The sequence below is a fragment of the Centruroides sculpturatus genome, unplaced genomic scaffold (genome assembly GCF_000671375.1).
Source record: "Centruroides sculpturatus isolate CEXI.00-Female unplaced genomic scaffold, Cexi_2.0 scaffold107, whole genome shotgun sequence".
Lineage (NCBI taxonomy): Eukaryota > Metazoa > Arthropoda > Arachnida > Scorpiones > Buthidae > Centruroides > Centruroides sculpturatus.
In genome coordinates, this window is record NW_019384422.1 from 927,153 (window position 1) to 950,734 (window position 23,582).

A 23,582-nucleotide genomic window follows, 5' to 3' on the forward strand; every position below is an offset into this window, starting at 1 on the left:
AACCCGAATTTAAGAAAGCAAGAATTATCCGCACCGCACGGCACGTACACCATATCAGATGGCTAGAGGCGGCCAGCATATACTTGGCTAACCTTAAGGATAATCAATGCATCAATTATAAAGAAGAGATTACGTTATCAACAGCGTGGCTAGCGTTTATGAATAGTAATTTATGATAGCCCGTTTGGAGTCGACTGCGCATGACATACAACGACGGAAACGGGAAACGTGCATTCGAACTTACATATTTCGAATTTAAAGTTTTTACGAGCTGCATTTTCCATCAGAGATTTGAAAAAACCTGAAGAAGAACCGGTATAAGGGTTCAAAAACGTTAGTTTTGGTTTGTTTTGGATCGTTAAGAGTTAGTAGACGCACCAGTAACAGGTTAGAAAGAGATAATTAAATTTACTGAAATAAATAGATGATAGAAGATTATCTCAGCATTTGAATCAGAAATCTGATTCAAGTGAATAAACTATTTCTTTTCTCTAATTTATGAGGAATATTTAAAGAAATCTTCATAAATTGATTTATTTTTCTTATAAAAATGTCAATATTGATTTTATCAAGCAAGTAAAGGATGTTAATAATAAAAAATTATTATGAAAACAAGAATAAAACAAAATTTATGAAACTTTTACATTAGATAGAAAAATTTATGTGAGCTGTTTTAGAAAATTACTGTAAAACTGTAAAACATTAGCTTGCTTTACTTAAGCTGCTTATGTTTGCAGTCTTCATGTGGAATTGATTTTATTTTTATTGTTAATTTTTAAATAATTTATTATTAATTTACTATAATAAGTTTAAAATTATCCTAAGATTAAAATTATAATGATAATTGTGGTTGAGAAGCTTTGCGGAAAGTTTTTCATTTTTTAGATATTACTCATAGTTTGAGTTGTTAAATATGAATAAATTTAATATTTATTGTTATATAAGACATGTTTATTGTCTGTTACAGTATTGTATTAACATTTAACTGTTATGCTATGCCATTATTAAGAGTGATGAATTATTCAAACTCTGAAATGTTTTTAAATATTTTTGGGCATAAGTAACGTTTGTCATAAATAGGAGACTGACTATATCTACTTAGATCAGAATATTGTATCTTATAATATAATCAAGATGGGTTGATAATAATAATAATAATAATAATGATAATAGTTTATAAAAAAAGAAAAGATAAATTTGAGTAAACCTCAATGGGAGTCTCTCTTCAAGATGATAAATGCAATCATCCCATAATATGATGGGACGAGGACACTGGGGTTTGAGGAAAAAATACACGCATGCTAAAAAATGCAGAGATAAGCCGCAAGACTTTTGCAAAAAACTGGGTATTGGAATAAGTAGAATATCGAAAAACGTCATGCTGCATATATATATATATATATATGTACAAATATATATTTTACATAAGTAAATGGACAAATCACCGTAATTGCTAGCATGCAAACCGGTGCCTTAAGCGTTTGGTAAAACCATTGATGTTGTGACATGCTATCAATGAGAGCTTTCTAATGAACAAAGGGATAGCAAATATGCAGCCTTGTAAACATCGACAATTAAATGGAATAGTGGAAATAGTTACTCTATCTTCTCTTTGAAGTTGGAACTTCGCTTCCAACTGTGTCGGCCACTCTGTTGATGTATGGTTGGTTAGGGAGTGATTTGGAAGAGAACAAAGAGTTCTTAATTAAAACTTGTTTAGTGATAAGGATATTTCTTCGTAGTTGGATAATATAAGAATTTTTATTATAATGATTATTAATTTGATTAGTTTAACTAATGATAATATCAGTATATTTAGGATTTCTTCTATTTTTTTTCTTACAAAGTTATCGGTGATGAATTGTTTTTAAAAGAAATTGGATTTTATAAATTATCTTAACTGGTTCTTTGCTAAAATTAATAGTAATCAATATTAGATTGATTACTCTTTTTTATTACAAAATTACATCAACCAACCAACTTTAAAAATTTTAGTTTTTTTATTAATAAATAATAAAGGGTGGCCTATTTTTTCAAAAGTTAGAGATTTAGATAGAGGTTTGGTAAATTAAACCAATAACTTTGTTATAAAGAATTAGTGTATACATTTCCTGTCAACCCTACATATATATAAACTAAACATTTATATTTATTTTGCAATGCAGTGTAGCCTAACAATGTAGTATTTTTATATTTATGAAACATTCAATATTTTTCAATTTACCTTGACCACATGGGTTTCACCATCAGAATGGGCTCCTTCTGAAGAGGAAGACTTTTCTAAAGGTGGAGGAGGTGGAAGATGACTAACTGTATGTCTCTGTTCCTGAACGGAAGCCAATCTGAAAAATAAGATTAATTTTAAGCTTGTGTTTCTTGTAAATTGGAAGTTATATTTATTTAAATTCCTACATACAAGTGCAAAGCAATCATATTTTAACAAAGTGCCTTAAACACACACACAAACACATTTAAATATAAGTATTATTGTTTATTAAATATATATATATATATCTTATGGATTTAATAGTTAAAAAATTTCTGTTTCAGATATGAATATAAACCTACATATGATAAAATTATTATTTCAATGCCACAAAGAAGGCTTTAATAATTAGAAATTAAACAATTTAATTATACTTTCAAATTACATTAATTAAAAAGAAAAGAATATTTAAACAGAATATTTATTTTATATGTTAATGTTTATTCTCTATAACATGAACAACATATTTCATTTAATTAATATTTATTTTCAAACAAAAACTTTAAAAAGGAATATTTTGAGACTCAATAATATTTATGCTGTAATTAAATAATTTTTTTTTTCTTTTCTGAAGTTGGGATGAAAAATGATTCAAGATTAAAAAGAGAAATAAAAGTCTACAATTTAAATCAGTAAAATAATTACAGAATGTTCAAAATAAGTTTTTATTATTGACATTACAGTAAGACAATGATATATTTAAAATCAATGCTTTTCACTAAAGAAAAATTTTTCTGGAACATGTGATTTGTTTTTAAAGAAGACAAAAAAAATCAATATTATAAAAATATAACTTTAGTTCAAAAGGATTAAACTTATTGATACGAATTATACTTGAAATAATAATCATTTTAAACATTCCGAATTTTAAAAAGTTCTTTTAACAAAATACAAAATTATAAAATTAAGAAATTATAATTTTTATTTTATACAGAAAAGAATTCTGGAATAAAAGACATTACAGTCCATTTTCAGGTTTAACAATCAATTCAGAAATGTTATAAAAAGTTATTTAATATGAGATGTTTCCTAATAAAAAGAAACTCCTATTTGACTTCTATAAAATTGTCTTGCAACAATAATGACGACAAAAAATTATTTCATAAATTTGACTTTTGGTCTTTGTCTAATTTTAATATTTCTGTTTAAACTGTGAAGACTGTAAACATAATCAGCTTTTTAGCTTTTTGTTTAGAAATTAATTTAAATATTTACCAAATTTGTCATTATATATATATATATATATATATATATAGATGTATGTAAATATAAGAGCCTTTGCAAACCTTAATTCAGTTGTGATTCTAGAACTGATAAAGTCAATAAAAAGTTATACTTTATTTCTACATTTGAAAATCAAATTTGAACTTTAGATGGAAAAAATTTTTATAACAAGAACTATAATTAAAAATCTATAATAATTTGCAAAACTAAATAAATAAACCTTTAAAATCTAGCAGTAGTTTTTAATAAACAAATATTTACAGTTATATTAGTAGCCATCATCAGATTCAAATATAAATGATCTCAAAGACCTATATTTGAACATCATGTATTATGAATACATTTAAATTCAAAACAAGAATACTACATTAAGAATACAATACATATCATTAATGAATATAAAAAATTAACAATAATTTTAATGTTAATGTTTAAGATATCTATAATTGAATCTGGTGATGGCTACTAATGTTTGATAGCCAAAAACTGCTGCTGAATTTTAAACGTTTATTTATATAATTATTTCATCCAACTAACTACAAATTATTAGTGATAAAAAATACTTATCAGTATACTTAGATTTAGATTCAAGGTATACATCTGAAATTATACATACTATTTCCTATTAGTCAATCATTTCAACAGTTTGTTTATTTTTGAATCCAAACTATAAGATTATTAGATATTTTCTTAGTTTAAAATGGTTTCTCCAATATATATATAGTATTTTCAGTTAATATATCCAAGACTGTACTAACTATCAGCTCAATATACAATAATCAATAACTGATCTAAAGAGGGTGAATGGAGAAACTTCCCTAAGATACTTTATTGCTAACATAAGTTTCAATATTTCTCTCAAATAATATATTTATATTTTAATCATTAAAGCAATTAAACTTTTATATATAATTTATTTCACTAACCACAAATTAAAAATTGCCCATGGATGTCCATTTATACATTTTATTATATTTATTTCAAAATTTCTTGTATGTTTTTGTTTCTACTTATGATATCTACCATTCATAAAGTGATAAAGGTTTTAAGGGTGGTTGAGTTTTGATGGATATCCAAAGAGGAGGGTGGTTATGGAAATTTGGACAAACTGGGACAAGACCAGGAGGGGAAGTAAAAATTTCAAGAAAAATGTGGATGTAATGTATGGACAGCTCTAACTTTCAAATAAAAATATGATAAAAATTAAGTAAACACACTGTTTAAATATTTTCTCATATTAATTCTTTTTAAATGTAATTTGTAAGAAATTCTTTTAAGATAAATATTGACGTTTACTACATCTAATTATAAATATTTTTATTAGTAGTCTAAAATTAAAAACATTTTGAAAAATATGATATTTATTGCAACTGCAAAATTTGATAATGTCTTTCTTGATGAGTAGAAATTAATAATCATAAAATTCAGTTTTTTTTTTTATATTACTATCATAATGGGGATAGTCCAGATGCAGACAAATACTTTCAGACAATTTCATATACAAAACACACACAATTCAATGTTAACAACTAGGTAATGAAAATCACAAATTTCACATGTTAATATTTAATAAAATAAAATTTACTCTCAAATAATTTATTTGTATAGAAAGAGTAAAGCATATACAAAATTATACTTTGAATTTGTCTTCAATATCTCTAATATCATATAATAAAATATAACTTGCATTTTATTACAAACTATTCATTGATTTTTAAAAATATTTTATAAATTATATATTTTAGTTAAGACTTATAAACATATATTTACCTTTTTAAAGTTACTAGAGTTCCTGTTAACTTTTTACATCTACGAAGCGCAGTTTCCAAACGATCAGGTTCTTCTTTCAAAAATCTATAATTAAAAGTATAGAATTTAAAACTATACTCTTTTCTTATTATTTCAGAAAATGATATATACATAAATTGTTTATTTTTTTTTATTTATGAAAAATATATTTAATAATAAAATATCTCACTTCTCTTCTTTGACAACCATTTCCATTTCTGCTGTCATAACAGATTTCAAATTTTCTTGAAGATTTGGAAATCGAGCTAAAAATATTCATAAATTGAAAAATAAAAGATTTTTAAAGGCTTGTGATAAGATTGTGGTTTAAATTTTTATATTCAAGTTCATATTTATTGCCTAAAATTAAAATTAAATACATAAACATAATTTATCAATATTTAATTTACTATCCTTAATAGAAATTAATTTGATTTTCATTACTTGAAAAGTTTAAAAGCATATTATTTTAAAGGAGCCTATATAACAATATGTACAGTACCTAGAATATATATATATATACACCTAGTTCTGTGACAACATATTGAACACAAAGTAAATGTATCATGAATAAAATGATGGTACACCATAATAATTTGTCAAATAAGAATTGTCACAATAGAAACCAATAACATCTCTACAGAACTGTCAACAATGATAAAGTGATTTTACTTATCAAAGATTGTCTACTTTTGGATATGTTGCAAAGATTATATTGTGGCATGTTTTATATCTCACTTTGTATGCACACTGATCAAAAATAGGATTATTTTTACAGATTATGTAATCTATTTTCACAAAAAAATACACATTTATCTATTTTTGTTTTGGTAAAAATAAGAAAGTAAAACTAGCAATTTATATAATTTGTACATAATACAAAGTATATGCAAATTAATACATGCTGCTGTCATGATGATAAACACTACAAAATTCATTTTTTATGCAAAATACAAAAAGAATAATTATCAAATGCAATTAGTCAATTTTATTCAAATTATAAAGAATTTTTAAAATAGTAAAATTTTAATGCTAATGAAAATATTTTTATCAGAAATTTGCTTATTATAGCAAATTTTCTGCAAAAATTGAAATTTTATAATTTACAAAAGTTATAAGAATTTTTTTAGTTTTTTTAATTATAATTTGAAATAATTCTGTATAACAATTCATTTATTATATTGTAAGTAGATATAGATATGTTTAAATCAAACCAAACACAATTCTTTCAATAAATTTTATATAAGCTTAAAACACAAAAATGCTCTTAGGTATTCTTTATTGTTGGACATTTCTTTAATGGAGGGTTTTTATCTAACTTTATTTCTACATCTTTGTGTGATTATGATGGGTTCAAGTTTTATTGCTATGATAAATACAAATTATTTTTTATATTTGATAAATGATTGACAACAGATTACTCTAAAAGAAATATCTTGTTTGTATCTAAAATGCATAAAATATATTTTCTTAAAATTACCTTTTAAATCGGCTACAGTTTTACTTGCACGACTAAGAACAAGAGCCATACTTTCTACATCACTCATGTTAACTCGACATCTTCGATTGATTACATTTCCCCTCAGTTCCTCAACTTGGCTTTCTAATTCACTAGAAAATATATTTTTTATAGAATAAATTTATTATACATAATAAAAGTTTTGATTAGATTTTATAANGATCGGGGTCGGATAATCGATGCTCTACTGTATTTCAATTTAACAGACCAAAATTCAGTTTTGCCACAGAACAAGCAATGAAAAATTCGGTGGTAGTGCAGCGACTTGTTTAAAATAGTTCTATTGTATATTAGTGGTGTATATGAACGCGAATGAATCGTACAAACAAAAAAAAAAAGGGTCAACAGGTTTCACAGGATTTCCTCGGATGAAAAAATTACTAGTTCACCCGGACGGCTAGCCGATTCCCGGACTGTCCGGACGATAGCACTATCGTAGGCGCGATGCACGTATAGATTAGGATGTTTCAAATTTTTACAAGATATTATTACTGTATTTATTGTGAAATTTTGCCGCCCCTTAAAAAGTGCCGCCCGGGGCGGGCCGCCCCTGTCGCCCCCACTACGGTACGCCACTGCTAAGCAGAGGGTAAGAACTATAAATAAGAGATCTAGAGCAAAAATTTTAACACAAGGCTGATTGGTTTGATGGGATACGGCAACACAATATGTGGGCAAGCTGCCAAGGGGAGACCGCCTCCTGGAATGACTTTTTACGAGAAGTTGTCCTCTATTTAGGTGTTAGACAAGCGAAAAAACTCGGAAACTCCACGCGGCCAGTCCGTTTGTCAGATGCGAACCCACGACCAACAGGCACTCGGTGATTTTATCTAATGAGTCACTTATCAATTAAGTTAGATTTTTAAGTTGCATGACATTACTGTAATTGCTTTACATTGCTCTTAAAAGTTTTAATTTCTAATGTAATTATTATTATAGTTATTGGTGTAGTATATGAATAATTTTGGCCCATAATCATGCATTTTAACAAATGTGGAGTATATTACAGAATTGCTGCGTTTCGGAATGTAGTCATCAACGACATTCCAGAGACGACTGCATGCCACTATTGACAATTATAATGAAAGTGCTTATAACTGTGTGAGGCTACTTCCAGGAGGCACTTCATGTTTTGCATGGCAAATATCAAAAAGAGATAACGTGTAGCTTTAACTTTTTGGATATGTAAATCGGAAACGATGCGATTCCTAATGAATATATTTTTACTTTTCATTAAACAGATGATAAGAAACGACTTTCCGTTTGGGCAAAAAGCAGTTTGACTAGACAAATGTTAGAAATTGTAACAGTGTAGCATGCACGTATAAATTAGTGTTACATTATAATAGAACGCGCATTTTATACAGAATAATTCTCTTTTAAAATTAATTATTGTTTTCTTAATTTTTTATGTTAACTCTTTTTGACCTGTCGGCACAAAGAGAGTATTTTTACAGTCTTATCGTAGATTAGGCTAAGCCTGTAATGGGATGATGAATCGGAAGAAACAGGCCCGATGTACTCGGAATATGAAGAATTCCTGGGGTTTTCACTCGCCCGAGTTCGGTTCCGAGTCCTCCAAAATGGTAGTACTGATTCCTTAGCCGCCTGGACTATTCGGCCGGCTCACTTATGCGTGTTTAAATGATATTTAAACATATAATTTGCATCAATAAGGATCTCACTTTAAAAATGCAAATAATTTTCACTGAAAAGTATTAATATTAAAATAGTAATTGCTCCAAACGAGATCCGAACTCTGACTCCCATTCGAAACTCGGCGATCTTTCGCGCAGATATACAGTAGATCCCCCTATAATACTGTAGATAATTTCGTGTTATACGAATCACTTAGATTTTACAAATACGTGAGCCGTTCACAGCCCGGCACACGTAGTTGTAAAATCTAAGTGACTCGTACAACATGGAATTCATATAACACGGAATTATCTACAGTGTTATAGTGTGGTCTACTGTACTATAAAACATAAATTAATAAAATGATTAAATCTCATGACTAACATTTCTAAAAATGTTATTATATATTAATAAAAAGCGATAATTTTAAACAACAATTAAATATACTTTATTCAAAATTAATTCTTACGACAGATCTTTTTCTAATTGAGTAACATCTTGTCTATAAAGTTCTTCTTCTCTAGAAACTCTTAACCTTTCAGCACATACTTGATCTTCACCCACATGGGCAGATGCCAACATTGACTATAAATAGAATATTGATTTTAAAAAAAAACTACAACTTATAAAAATAAAATTCGTGTTTATAAAGTTTGTCTGAATAGCTAACAAATATATAAATGATTTTATAAATTAAACAAACTCTTCTATTTTAAAAATTTATTACCTTTATTTTAAGGCAAGTTTCCCTCACCGTCTCCCTAGCAGTCACCGCTTGAGCTTGTGCCATTCTTCGTAAATTACGAACTTCAACTCTAAGATCTTTGGTTTGTTTTCTTAGATGACGTAATTGGAGATATAATTCAGGCGTTAATTCTGGAAAGGGTTTAAATTTTAAAATTGCAGTAATTACTTAGAAACACTGTCTTCTACATACAGCATTATGAGAAATGTTTAAAATGCATAATACTGTGTTTGAAGACAAAGCTGTAGAAAAACTAATATGTATTTGTAAATTAATATATTTATTTTATTTAACTGAAAAGTTTAAACTTAAAATTTTTAAGGATTCTTAAAAAGTAATAGTAAACCAAAGTTTTTAGACTTTAGTTTAAACTCAAAAGATAGTTTTAAAAGAGGAAGAAAACAAGACATGATTGATTTAATGAAAAAGCACCTTAATGGGCAATGCCTAGCTAGATTTATAGGTAATAGGACAAAGATACCTTTAACGTTACCAGTAGAATAAGGACGTACATCTATGGCACCTGCTGGTAATAAACTGGGTTTGGGTGGTGGGGCAGGTTTTAATGATCCACTGCCACGTACTTCTCTTTCTGGAGGTCAAAAGTTAAGAAATAAAATAAAGAATTCTTTCATATGGTGAAAATGGTTCAATTCTTGATTTTTTATACTTTGTATTTAGGTCTGAGAGTGGATCTAAAACTTATTCTTGTGCATTGATATATTTTACTTAAATATATATGAGATGAGCTTAATTAATAATTTTTAATTTATTACTTTTAGAAAGTTAACGTTTGTAGCAATGTTCTGAAAGAATAAATCTTGTTTTTTTTTTCCATAAAATAAAATAAATTATATATAAAATGCACACAATGTATAAACAAATATAAATAAAACAAAAAAAATTATAACCTGCACTACTAATTATCACATAGGTATTGAGCACAGAGGATTTGGGTTAATTTGGGAGGAAAAAGAAGCATAAATTTGCCATTAGTCATGCTGTTTCTAATCTACTCTGTTACGTGCAGTAAATTAAAACTGTTTCATAAAACAATATATTCATTGATTTACTTTATTTTTTAAAAATGATTCTTGCTTTTTTTAACTATCTTAACTGTGATATAGTAACTGAATGACTTTATCATTGAGCATGTACTAATTTATTTTAATACATTTTCTGAGATTAGTAAAATAAAATCAAAAAGATGTTATTTCTGATAAATGTTATTTCTACTTTAAAAAAAGGGTGTAAAATTTCACTGCCAGTTATTTCAAGTTTTCCAAAGCATTCAAGATATTGATGGTTTCTCAAATAATACCTTTTATGAAAAGAAAATTCATCAGTAAGTGTTGAAAGCTTTAACTATAAAACAAAGCAGTAAAAATAATAAGATAAATGTATAAATAAATCATTTAGAAAAACAGTTTAGTTGATAAAATATTCATGCAATAATTAAGCACATATTTAGTTTATAAGTGTTTTTTAATAAAAAAAAATAATGAAATTAATTGCACATGCCCAAAAACCATTGCAATAACTTCATGCAGGCATGAAAACAAACCTTGCAGGGAGACGGCTTTACATTCTGAACTATCTTCTTCTTCACCTTCTGCTGGAAATGTAGTGAGTGGGAATTAGTGAGTTCTCATTATAACGCTTTACATAAACAAATGTAATTTATCTATAGTATGTTTATAAAAGTGTTTTTCTTTAATAAGGTCTCAAATTCTTCATTAACAGTTTGATGACACAAGAATAATTTATTACAGCATTTTCTGTATTAACACTACAAGAATTAGTAATGATGCCACAAGAATTGATATTATATCCACTTGCCTTAAATTATCTCAAGCATTCTATAATAATAAAATTATTTTATACTTTTATTTAAATAATTCAAAAAGCAAGAATATATAAAATATATATTAAATTGTTAGCTTAATGAACAATCATAATAATAACTTTGCATGATTAAAAATTAAAATTTTTATTTTGCATTTTAATTTGTAAAAAATACCCTAAGAAGGTTATTTAAAAATAAAACATGCAGTAAATTAATTGTTTAATTATCTTTGTGATTCATAATTTTTTTAAAATAATGTAATTATAACAAATTACTGATATATATGGTTAATAAGTACTATTAAGAATGCATGTGACAAGTAATTGAATTTTGAAACTGAAAAAAGACTTTTTATTTTCTTTTTAATGTTGCTCCAAATTAGATTATATAAAATAAGCTTTTATATAAAAATACATGGTTTTTAACAAAAAATATTTGAAAAATTTCAAACATGAATTAAATAAATAAATTAAAAGAATAAAGCAAAATATAACTATACAAATTATATATATGTGTATGTGTGTGTGTGTGTGTGTAACAATCTTTGTATGGATACAAGAATTATTTAATAAACATTTACTGTAATTTAATATATTCATTAATTCTGTCAAATATATATAAATTTTAAACTGTATATAATTTAAAAGATGTATTTGCATATCTAAGCTTATAAAATTTAAAATTTTACTGATATATGTAATTTTCTCAAATTTATTCTGTTTAACTGTGATATACTGTATTTAAATTTATTTAATAACTTAATTTCAGTGAATTTTCTAAAACATGCATGCAGTGATAACAAAAAGTCTGCAATTTATTGAAAAGTAATGCAAGTAGTCATAAAAAAATCAATAGAGCATTATGTAAGTCTACTTTCTACTATACTAAGTATAGGTTTGTAACTATGACTCTAAACAAACAAAATAATATATTTTTAGATAACTAAATAAATCAGAAAATATGTTAAAAAAAAAAAAGTAATGGATGCAAGCAAATTTTTATAAAGGAAAAAACATGGCATAGATAGATGGTATCTTTGGTGAAACAGGAGAATCATTTATCAATCACGTTACAACGCATCATTCTATTATGTTTGTGGTATCCTATTCTGAACTTTTCTACAAGATAATGATCGTTGTTCTGTTCAAAAACCATGATAGGACTTCAGTTTTTCTCCAGTGATTCACTCTCTACACCTAAAATCGATCAACATTATAAGCATACCCGATCTAGTAGTGGAGTAGTCTAACAACTAGAAATTTAGATAATCCTTTGTATTAAAACTAATGGAAAAAATAGAAGGAAAAAAAAGCTGAATAATTCAAAAATTGCAATTTGATTTCCTAGTCTTATATTGTTGCATGCACGTAGTCTAAAACGGCAGAGATCAGATATACACTATCGATTGTTTGCGACAGGAATCATATAACATAAATCTAGATTAAAATTATTTCTGTCTCGTCTTTGTAATATAAGAAGAGTTTAAAATAGAAAGAATGTAAATCTATATTATGTTGTAAGATATTCTTCTATTTTTCTTTTTTTTTTCCTTATCTTGTAAAAACGTTTATATAAGATAGGAATAATACAAATTAATTGCTTCTTATATAGGGCTAATTATATTATCCCAAACCAAAATCTGCTAGGCCGAATTTTATTTTAAAAAAAACTATTGGTAAAATTTAAAAAATGTCATTCAAATATTTTTTTAAACCTACCATGACGTATCTCTTTTACCAGTTCAATATCCCTTGTAGGAATCTGATCTTGTTTTCTTCCTGGAGGTGCTGTTAAGGCTTTCTGTACTAATCCAGTAAGATTAGCTAACTGACGTTCCATGTACTCCATCCTCATTCTAAATATAGAAATAGTTTAGAAATAAGTTCTATCATTAAATTTTTTGTTATTTTATTTACTTTTTTTCTTTGCTGCTAGTCACCACTTGCATTTCAATGACGAAAAAGGACATTCACCTTGCTTCTTCATCTATAACTGGAGTAACGCTCCCAGACCTTGTACCATAAATCCTTTCCCCGTAATAAGTACTACTGTCATCGTACGATGATGGTGTGCTACTACCAAAACCTGGGAAACCTCGCTGATGGTCTGGTCTCCTTTCGGGGGAAGAAACGTACCCTGCTTCATGAGTTCTTCTCTCCGGAGATGAATGGTATGGCAATTCGTAACGTCTCTCTGGAGAAGACTGATATGATGGGGTACCTGCTGCTGAATAAGGTCTCTCCGGTAGTGCCCTGTACGCCCCTTGTGGTTCGTGACGCCTTTCTGTAACGGTAATGCATCCCATGCTAACTAATAAAAGATTTTCACAAAGTTTTCTAGTACTTTTGTTTGTTTAAAGTCTTTTTATTAAGCTTACCAAGTGTTCTGGACTGTGTAGATCTTGTGGATGGGATAGCGGGCGATGGACCGGAAGGTGCTGGAGTCGAACGCACGCCCTTTGAAAGAGGCACCATAGCCTGCTGGAAAGACCTTTGTGGTTTAGGTGGTGGTTGATTACTTCCTATCATAATGTTCAAAAATACATATCAAGTTACAATTATATAATTTCTATTTTAATAAAAGCATACTAAAAGTATTAATAACGTTCAGCAAACGTACAATTGGTATATTAATCAATAAGCATTATTTACAGCAGCGAAACGTGTTATTGAAATTGTTTAAGTTCAATCAAATAAAATTTTGAAATCTAACAGATAAATAAGCGATAATGAGCTACGGAAAGCGTTAGAAAGAAATAACTCTGTTATTTATATATCTATAGACCTACAGTATGCTTCTATAATCACTAAAACTTCGAAAGAAGTTGAGTCATAACTACAGATACATTGTATTATTATCTGTTTCCCAATAATTATAGCATTTACAGTTCTATAAATGAGTATGGGGGGTTTTATCACAACAGAAACAACCATTTAAAAGAAATCTTACCAGGAGACATAGAAAAACCTGAAAATCTTTCAGGAGGTACAGGAGGTACCGGGTATGGTTTTGTTCGAGGATACGTGAAAGGCGATCCTGTGATTGAGTCAATAATTACAATTAAGCATAAATCTTATTATTAAAAATATTCGCAAATTCTTTCCAGACTGGCTCTCCATAATTTTAAAATTTCATAATTCAAAAATTATCTGAAGAACTTGTGATAAAAAAAAACACCAGTTTAAAAATTATTAGTTTTGTAACTATTAATTTCTATACAAAGATTTTCCGAAACGTATATTACAAATATTACAATGCGATATAACATCAATGTAATTAAAATAATCTTGAATTATTTGTATCATATCTCAAGTACAAATATATTTTGGTAGACGAATGTACCTTATTTAATTTAAGAAACTTTCAATCTTATTATATTAGATAACCTTCCATAATGTATAAAGACTTACATTTACATATACAGTAAATTCTGTCCATATTGATATATATGAATAACTTATATTAAATTGGATTATATAGATCCTATTTATAACATATTGATTTTAGTTTCGTTATAAACAAGTTCTTATGCAACAATTTTATTTTATTTATTTGATATTTTTCACTCTTTCAGTGTTATTTAAAGTAAACAAACAAATCTAAATATTCATGTAGATTCCAATTTATTTTCAGTTCTGATAAATTTATACTTTATTTCTTTAATATTTATTCATTATTTTTTTAAAAAATAATCTATTATATAGCCTATATATATATATATATATATATAGGCCTATATCATACATAACTTTGTTTTTATAATCCTATAATTAGATTTATTCGGCGTGTAATTACCAAAATATGTTATCGTTAAATTGAGAATTTATTCTAGTTTTTCTTCAATATCTCATTAAAAATCTTTAGCTAATTACATTTAGTAATTACTTTGAAAAATTCGTTAGGGAATATTTTTATACGTTATGAATTACCAAGTTTTAAAACGTAAAACTATTAAAACTAACGAATGATTTCGATAAATATCTGAAGAATATTTATTTCAATTCATGCGAGTTAAGGTTAACCTTTACTAAAAATAAATATAATTACTTCGTTATGTATAGTAAATGTTTATACAGTATAATGCACTTAAAAAATACTTTACATTTTTATATTTAAAGTCTTTTAATTTAATAATTATTAAAGAAATAATAATATTAATTCGTTAAATTTCTGAATTATATCATCATATAATAAATTTTACGTTTACGTTAAAATTCATTCGATAAATCGATCAATTTCGTTTCCATTCATACAAAAAAAAAATTAATCAATTACATGAAATTTACAACTTTTCATTCATAAATTAATCTAAATTTTAATATACAAAATTGACCTTAATTCTTAATTCAAAACATTTAATTTTTTTTTTTTTTTAAACGACTTACCTGGAGGTGGTAATGTTTGAGATTTCTGTCTTTCTGAACTTATAGGAGAAAAGGACCTGTTCGAATTTCCACGTGGTAGAGTCTGATTACGATTACTGTTACCTGTATACGGAATCAATGCACCATAGTAACTGGAGCTTTGAGGCGTTTTCGATGTCTACAAAGAATAAAATACCGCACAAACATTTAATCTTCGTATGATTATATAAATCTAAGATATCGATATATCGAATTGCAGAGGTTTTACGTAACTAATTATATTATTAAAATAACATAAATTTAGTATCAGACGTCTATTTAAACTTTGATTTTGTAGAATCTAAAAATTAGATTTTAAACAAATATATTAAGATAGAAATAAATAAAATCATTAATTACAGTAATAGACTAAATCCTATTTTGGTATAATTTAATTCTATTTTATTTTAAGTCAATTTTAAAGTATGTTAAACGGAAGTGCATAAATAACAACGTCCTTCAACTCTTAGTCATTGTACCGTTTTGAAATATTTTAAAACTGGGCACATTGTCAATTTGTTGCACATGAAATCTTATTTATCCAATCATAAAATATATTTATTTCTAAATTTACAACGCCTTAATAAGTTCTAAGGATCGGATATCAATTCTAAAAAAAATAATAATCATAAATTTAATGATTTCCTTTAAATTTTTTTAAAAATATAATAATTAAGAAGAAGTCTCGAAGCTTTTTTTTATCATAATTAATGATAATTTTAAACGGATAAGTAAATAGAAGAGTGATAGACTGTCAAATTACCGAGTGATATAAGGGGACGAACTTATTTTATCACCGAGTTTGCGTGCCAAATTTACACTGTTTACCGTTTAAATCAGAAACATGAATAGAAATTACATTCTCCCAGCTTTAGATATCGATTAAACATTATACTTTATCGGTATTAAACAGATTTAAAAAAATAATAATAATTTTTTTTTTCTCAATTAAAATATAAGATTCCATAAAAAATAATTATCCTCATATAACTTGGCATTTTTGCTAAATTTAGAAAATCTGTTAATACTTGACTTCATCCTGTTCTTCCTTTTAATATTTGTTTTATCTAATTTTTATATAATAAAATCTTATCTAATGACAAACATAAACGAGTAATTATCATTAAACGTTTTTTTAAATATATATTCTTTAATTAAATTGTTTAGTAGAGACAAAAATAAGCTAAAAAAATAAATTATTTTAATTACGATAAACAATTTATTCTTTAACTATTAAATAAATTAACTTATAATTAATCAAAAATTAATTGTAATACCTGTTCGTGATCTCTGTACTAGACTAATGCTGCATTATCCTAACGAAAGTCGAAGAAAGGATGAACTGAACGAAGAATTTTCGACACAGGAAGTAACTGCTTTTAACGAGGAACCAATTTGGTTCTGCCAAGACTGACTCAATACTATTATAAACATACCTCCCGCTACTTAGCAACAAAACCGAGACTTACCAGTTTCATTTTTAAATTTATTTATCATTAATTAACGTCTAAATACGTAATTATAAACTGTTCTTATAGATTATAAAAAAAAAAACATAATCTAACCTTTGTTCTGTGTATGTGCTGTGATTGATATTCTGAATCAAATTCTGGTTCGGAGAAGTAACTCATATCTTGATCCCAAGTGCTATAAACACCTCCTCCATTAACGTCTTATTACTATTAAGCATAAATCTTATTATTAAAAATATTCGCAAATTCTTTCCAGACTGGTTCTCCATAATTTTAAAATTTCATACTTCAAAAATTATCTGAAGNTCTTAATTCAAAACATTTAATTTTTTTTTTTTTTTAAACGACTTACCTGGAGGTGGTAATGTTTGAGATTTCTGTCTTTCTGAACTTATAGGAGAAAAGGACCTGTTCGAATTTCCACGTGGTAGAGTCTGATTACGATTACTGTTACCTGTATACGGAATCAATGCACCATAGTAACTGGAGCTTTGAGGCGTTTTCGATGTCTACAAAGAATAAAATACCGCACAAACATTTAATCTTCGTATGATTATATAAATCTAAGATATCGATATATCGAATTGCAGAGGTTTTACGTAACTAATTATATTATTAAAATAACATAAATTTAGTATCAGACGTCTATTTAAACTTTGATTTTGTAGAATCTAAAAATTAGATTTTAAACAAATATATTAAGATAGAAATAAATAAAATCATTAATTACAGTAATAGACTAAATCCTATTTTGGTATAATTTAATTCTATTTTATTTTAAGTCAATTTTAAAGTATGTTAAACGGAAGTGCATAAATAACAACGTCCTTCAACTCTTAGTCATTGTACCGTTTTGAAATATTTTAAAACTGGGCACATTGTCAATTTGTTGCACATGAAATCTTATTTATCCAATCATAAAATATATTTATTTCTAAATTTACAACGCCTTAATAAGTTCTAAGGATCGGATATCAATTCTAAAAAAAATAATAATCATAAATTTAATGATTTCCTTTAAATTTTTTTAAAAATATAATAATTAAGAAGAAGTCTCGAAGCTTTTTTTTTTTATCATAATTAATGATAATTTTAAACGGATAAGTAAATAGAAGAGTGATAGACTGTCAAATTACCGAGTGATATAAGGGGACGAACTTATTTTATCACCGAGTTTGCGTGCCAAATTTACACTGTTTACCGTTTAAATCAGAAACATGAATAGAAATTACATTCTCCCAGCTTTAGATATCGATTAAACATTATACTTTATCGGTATTAAACAGATTTAAAAAAATAATAATAATTTTTTTTTTCTCAATTAAAATATAAGATTCCATAAAAAATAATTATCCTCATATAACTTGGCATTTTTGCTAAATTTAGAAAATCTGTTAATACTTGACTTCATCCTGTTCTTCCTTTTAATATTTGTTTTATCTAATTTTTATATAATAAAATCTTATCTAATGACAAACATAAACGAGTAATTATCATTAAACGTTTTTTTAAATATATATTCTTTAATTAAATTGTTTAGTAGAGACAAAAATAAGCTAAAAAAATAAATTATTTTAATTACGATAAACAATTTATTCTTTAACTATTAAATAAATTAACTTATAATTAATCAAAAATTAATTGTAATACCTGTTCGTGATCTCTGTACTAGACTAATGCTGCATTATCCTAACGAAAGTCGAAGAAAGGATGAACTGAACGAAGAATTTTCGACACAGGAAGTAACTGCTTTTAACGAGGAACCAATTTGGTTCTGCCAAGACTGACTCAATACTATTATAAACATACCTCCCGCTACTTAGCAACAAAACCGAGACTTACCAGTTTCATTTTTAAATTTATTTATCATTAATTAACGTCTAAATACGTAATTATAAACTGTTCTTATAGATTATAAAAAAAAAAACATAATCTAACCTTTGTTCTGTGTATGTGCTGTGATTGATATTCTGAATCAAATTCTGGTTCGGAGAAGTAACTCATATCTTGATCCCAAGTGCTATAAACACCTCCTCCATTAACGTCTTGCTCATAAATTCGTACTACAGATCGGTCTCTAATATCCCTATTATTTTTTTTTTCATAAAATAAATAAATTTTTAAGTGAAAGATTTATGTAAATTATCTAAAATTAATTTTAATATATATATTTTTTTATTATATTTTCAATTCTTTATTAAAGTCAGATCTTTCTAGATTACAAACTACATGCAGTGGCATGTAATACAATTATTCGCTGAAGTGGAAGGTAGCCAACAGCCTAATAATATAAAGAAACTGTTTGAATTGGCTTAGTCAAACTCTGAATGGAGCCATTCAATAAATGTACAGTACAGTACAATACAGAAGAAAGTTTGTGAGAGGGATAGAGAAAAAAAATGAATAATAATTTATGTTCTTATATATTTTTTAAACAGAATTATTTATGAATAATTGTATTCAAATTTAATTTTTATGACAGTTTTTGAGATTTTATTAAAATAAATTATATTGTATAAAACATGTTAAACATATTAAACTATATTAAAAAAAAAAAAGAAATTAATACAATAAATACTAGAAACTTTAAAATTAATTTAAAGGATTAATACTTAATGAATTTTACGCTATTGATGTAATAATTATTTAAATACATAATTATTTTTAACAATAATAATTATTATATAATTAAATAAGGATATTTAATTTAAACAGTATCAAGTTTTAATTAGTAATTTAGTTATTGTTATTTGTTACATTACTACACGTAATAAATAATTGTTGTTTGTTATATTAGAGTCGTCTTATTATAGTTTGATGATGTAATGAATCATATTACAAGCGGTATTATATTAAATCGATTTGTTTCAAGGACAGACTTTATTATATAAAATCGCGTTATTTTTAAACTTATAATTTTTTTTGCTTTATTATAAGAATATCTTCTCAGACAATCTTAATTATATTTGAAAGGATGATGAAATTTACTTTTTAAGCATTGAAAATATAAAGAAATTCTTCGATTATATAACTTAATTCTATATTAAAGAATTCTACCTGAGATCTTCCAATTCGTAGAACATATCTTTAGCAGGATCGTGAATGTAGATTCGAATATGAGGAGAATCAAGATATTCCATTGTTAGCTGTTTTGGGAAGGAGCGCACAAACAAAGCTTTAACGGTATCCATAGAGGTTATCTCGTTGGGCAGAAGAGCCCGTTTGGTTTCGCTTAAATATTGCAAGAACACCAAACCTTTAGGGGGTAAAAAAAAAGAAAATACATTTTAGAAATATCAATTTAGGTTATTTTATATCGATTTAAATTCGAATTTACCAAAGAAATATAATCAAATTCACCCGATAATCCTGAATAACCGGTTAGTTTAATGCTAATTTGAATACAATGAAACTTTCAAATTGCAATTAAAATACAGAAATTAAATATTTATTATATAAATTTTTCATTTAAAAAAAAAGAAGAAGAAGAAGAAATTCTTACTGAATATTACATTTTTATATAAATAAATTCAACTCGAGAATGTGAAAACGTAAAAAATCGGTTGAAGATTCTATCGACATTTATCATCAAAATTTCCAATATATCAGATTTTCGGGACTCGTTTTTCGGACCAGAAAATGACATGGAATATTTTTCTTACTTTTTAAAACAGAAAAAAAAAATCTCACGAAGATCGTTAACGAGTTAAATGAGAAGTTTATTTTTTCAAAAATAATAGGAAAAAAAAAAGTAAAAGACCATTCTTTTGTAGAAGAAGGAAAGTATTCAATCAATGTACTGTACGACAAAGAATAGTCTCAAATTAACTCTTATCGATGAAATTTGAAGCTAATAAATTAATTAATTTACACGTAGAAAATTTTATATAAAAAGAAAATAGGATAATAAAAGCTGGCCAATGTAAAAATATACACGTAATTCTTTCAAAGACATTCTTGCCGAAAGCATTTATATTATGATAAAAATGTCAGCATCCATTTACTATAATTAATTAGTAAAACATTATACAGAAACTTCAAGTTTGATGCGGATATCCTTTAAAGTACGTACTGAGCAAAGCTGGTAATAGCGGTTTGCCACTCCATTAAATTGGAATAAAGTCTCGTCATTAAAACAAATGTGACAGAAGAAGGTGTCATCCGCATTTGCTAACATCATTCTTCTACAAAATTACATTTTATAATTCTAACCAGTCTTTTATCTCTCGTCGTCGATTTTAAGAATTTCACTTTTACGTGCCATCTTATGAATGGGATTATAATTTCTCTACTGTCAAACTTTTGAAAGTGGATAAAGTAGTAATAATTCCTTCGGAAACGATTCGAGAAATGTTTTCTTATCTACAATACATCCAATGGTTGTAAAAAAAAAAATTTGTCAGTACTTTCTTACTGTTTTACAGTGAAGTATGTAGGGCTTCCGAGGGATTTTTGTCACGGAACTGTAGTGTAGTTTCTCTTCTTTATCGGAAAAAAAAATAATAATTTTACGTAGCTTTAACACTATCCAACTTGATACTATGAAAAATTTGCTCTGTCACAATATCATATTATGTTGAAATTTTCAGAAATTTTCATGATATAGGTTGGAGAATACTATATTCGTTCGATTTCCAAGTTTACTTAACTAGATATATCAGTGGCAAAGTATGAATTTCAAATGTATAACCTTATATCATTTGTTCTACTCTTGGATCAGCGTGCCAAACTTTCCGTTTCCGTCCAAATCTAAAAAATATCAATAATTCATTCGAATTCCATTGATTATATTTTATCATATTTATCAATACTTCGTCAATACTATAGAAAAATCTTTCAGATATGATAATATTATCAAACTTTTAAGATATTTTGTATTCTATACAAACTTTTTACCTTCAGATGTATCATATTATAGATCTGAAAGTAACGATTTTCAAGCGATAAGATAGATTATTTGGCTTTTAAATAACTTTCTTCGAAATTATTATAAAAAATAGCATTTAAAACAATATTTCCTTTGTACTTAGACAGTTCTTTAATTGTTAAACGTAAAGATTTCACAAAATTAATATGGAGAAGAGAAAATAAGGAGTTACAGGTTTTTATTCTCCTGAATAACTTATAATTAAGATAAGACTTCACACTTATTTATTTAATCTTTATTTCTTCTTACAAATTTTCAGATTATAAAGACTATGTTTATAAAAACTTTTCACTAAATACTTCTTCTCAATCGACTACCAAATTTATTTTATTTACTTCCACGGTTCCTCTTCATTTTAAATTCTCTTTATCAGATCATTACGTTTGTCTCTTTGCACGTAGAAAAACTAAACAGATTAATCCTCAGATGAAGTCGAATTTACTTTAAAAAAAAAGAAAAAAAAAGAAATTAACAAAGAAAATATAAAATAGACGATTTAATTAAAGATCCTCGTATTTCTTTTTACAGAAGTATTTACAACTAACAGCGATGATTCTTTTTTCTTGTCTGATCGTTTTTCTTAGTACTTGACAGCTAAAACTATTTGTCAATGGACAGATATAGAACTAGTTTTTGTGATAAATACTATCCTGGGATTGCACAGCTCATTTCTCACAGTTTTAATTTGTTAGAAGAAAGACGTGCGAGGTTTTTAAACGATAACATTCGATATCACTCCACCGAATATTAGTATATTAAGTAACATAGGATCCGATAACATAAATCAATTTTGAGAAACTTTAGATGATTAGAAACTTATATATATCATATGTAGATGATCTTGATGACGGTAGAAGATATATAGATAAAATTAAAGATTTAACAGAAGATTACAATTGAGAGTTGTGTGTAACAATGAATAATACACCAGTCTCTCTCTCTTCTTCTGCATTTTCTTACTTTTAAAATATTCCAGAGTTCTCGATTATTTGAGAAAATTAGAAAAACAATCAGAAGTAAACATAAAAAAAAAAGTTTTAAGTTAATCAATGTTTTTCTTAGGTAAACTGTAATTGCATTTGTTCTTCTTTTAATATAATTTCTATTTATAACTTGATTATAATTTAGAGCGGTTGAATAAATTGATCTTAGTTTCCTCTGAAAAGATTTCTTTTGTTGTATCATTAGTACAGCCGGAATATAATTCTGATAAATGCTGTTGAAAGAATAATACAAACGGAGGTTTTCATTCGAAATTCTACTACTAAAATTGCTTTTTCGTAATTACTTTTTCTCATTTTGATAGTTTTTTTTTTTAAATAATATTTATACAGAATAAATCGAATATAATATTGAGAAAATGTAGAAAAAATTAAATTAAATTTTAAAAGGTATATAAACATGTTATCCTCTATAAAACCCACGTAAACTACGATTGGTTTATAAGTAATCTTAATGATGTTTAGTTGAAACGAAAGATTTAAATAATCACAAAATACACTTCTTTCTATTAAAAAAAAAATATATTTTTTTTTAGCCAATCTTCATTGAGAAAACACACATCTTAACTCATATCTTTCTAATTACCTTCACAGAAATATGTTAATTAAAGCATTTTTGTTTGCCATTTTTCAAGTTTAATATATTCATTTACACTTTTATAAGCAGAAAGTAACTTTATTAAAATTATTATTATTATTATTTTTAAATCCAGATTTAAGTCCACTTTATTGGTATTTTTTATGCATATTGTA

At 26.3% G+C, this 23,582-nt stretch overlaps 1 protein-coding gene across 15 annotated transcripts in view; it reads right to left on the reverse strand.

Annotated features, from left to right (window-relative positions):
* LOC111619461 (coiled-coil domain-containing protein CG32809-like) overlaps nucleotides 1-23,582 on the reverse strand; it is a 147,313-nt gene that overhangs the window by 5,152 nt on the left and 118,579 nt on the right. For 8 of the 15 annotated variants that reach the window (XM_023361183.1, XM_023361175.1, XM_023361186.1 and 5 more), the window contains 15 exons: nucleotides 19,959-20,157; nucleotides 18,840-18,987; nucleotides 17,254-17,410; nucleotides 13,976-14,062; nucleotides 13,404-13,547; nucleotides 13,000-13,336; nucleotides 12,745-12,881; nucleotides 10,745-10,795; nucleotides 9,662-9,772; nucleotides 9,163-9,311; nucleotides 8,905-9,020; nucleotides 6,759-6,889; nucleotides 5,469-5,544; nucleotides 5,261-5,344; nucleotides 2,225-2,342 (listed from right to left, as the gene is read on the reverse strand). In XM_023361183.1, the coding sequence (XP_023216951.1) occupies nucleotides 2,225-2,342; nucleotides 5,261-5,344; nucleotides 5,469-5,544; nucleotides 6,759-6,889; nucleotides 8,905-9,020; nucleotides 9,163-9,311; nucleotides 9,662-9,772; nucleotides 10,745-10,795; nucleotides 12,745-12,881; nucleotides 13,000-13,336; nucleotides 13,404-13,547; nucleotides 13,976-14,062; nucleotides 17,254-17,410; nucleotides 18,840-18,987; nucleotides 19,959-20,157 (2,045 nt within the window). Of the gene's footprint in view, nucleotides 1-2,224; nucleotides 2,343-5,260; nucleotides 5,345-5,468; nucleotides 5,545-6,758; nucleotides 6,890-8,904; nucleotides 9,021-9,162; nucleotides 9,312-9,661; nucleotides 9,773-10,744; nucleotides 10,796-12,744; nucleotides 12,882-12,999; nucleotides 13,337-13,403; nucleotides 13,548-13,975; nucleotides 14,063-15,411; nucleotides 15,569-16,994; nucleotides 17,087-17,253; nucleotides 17,411-18,839; nucleotides 18,988-19,958; nucleotides 20,158-23,582 lie in introns of all 15 variants that reach the window. The other 7 variants (XM_023361176.1, XM_023361177.1, XM_023361178.1 and 4 more) reach the window with 7 other exon arrangements.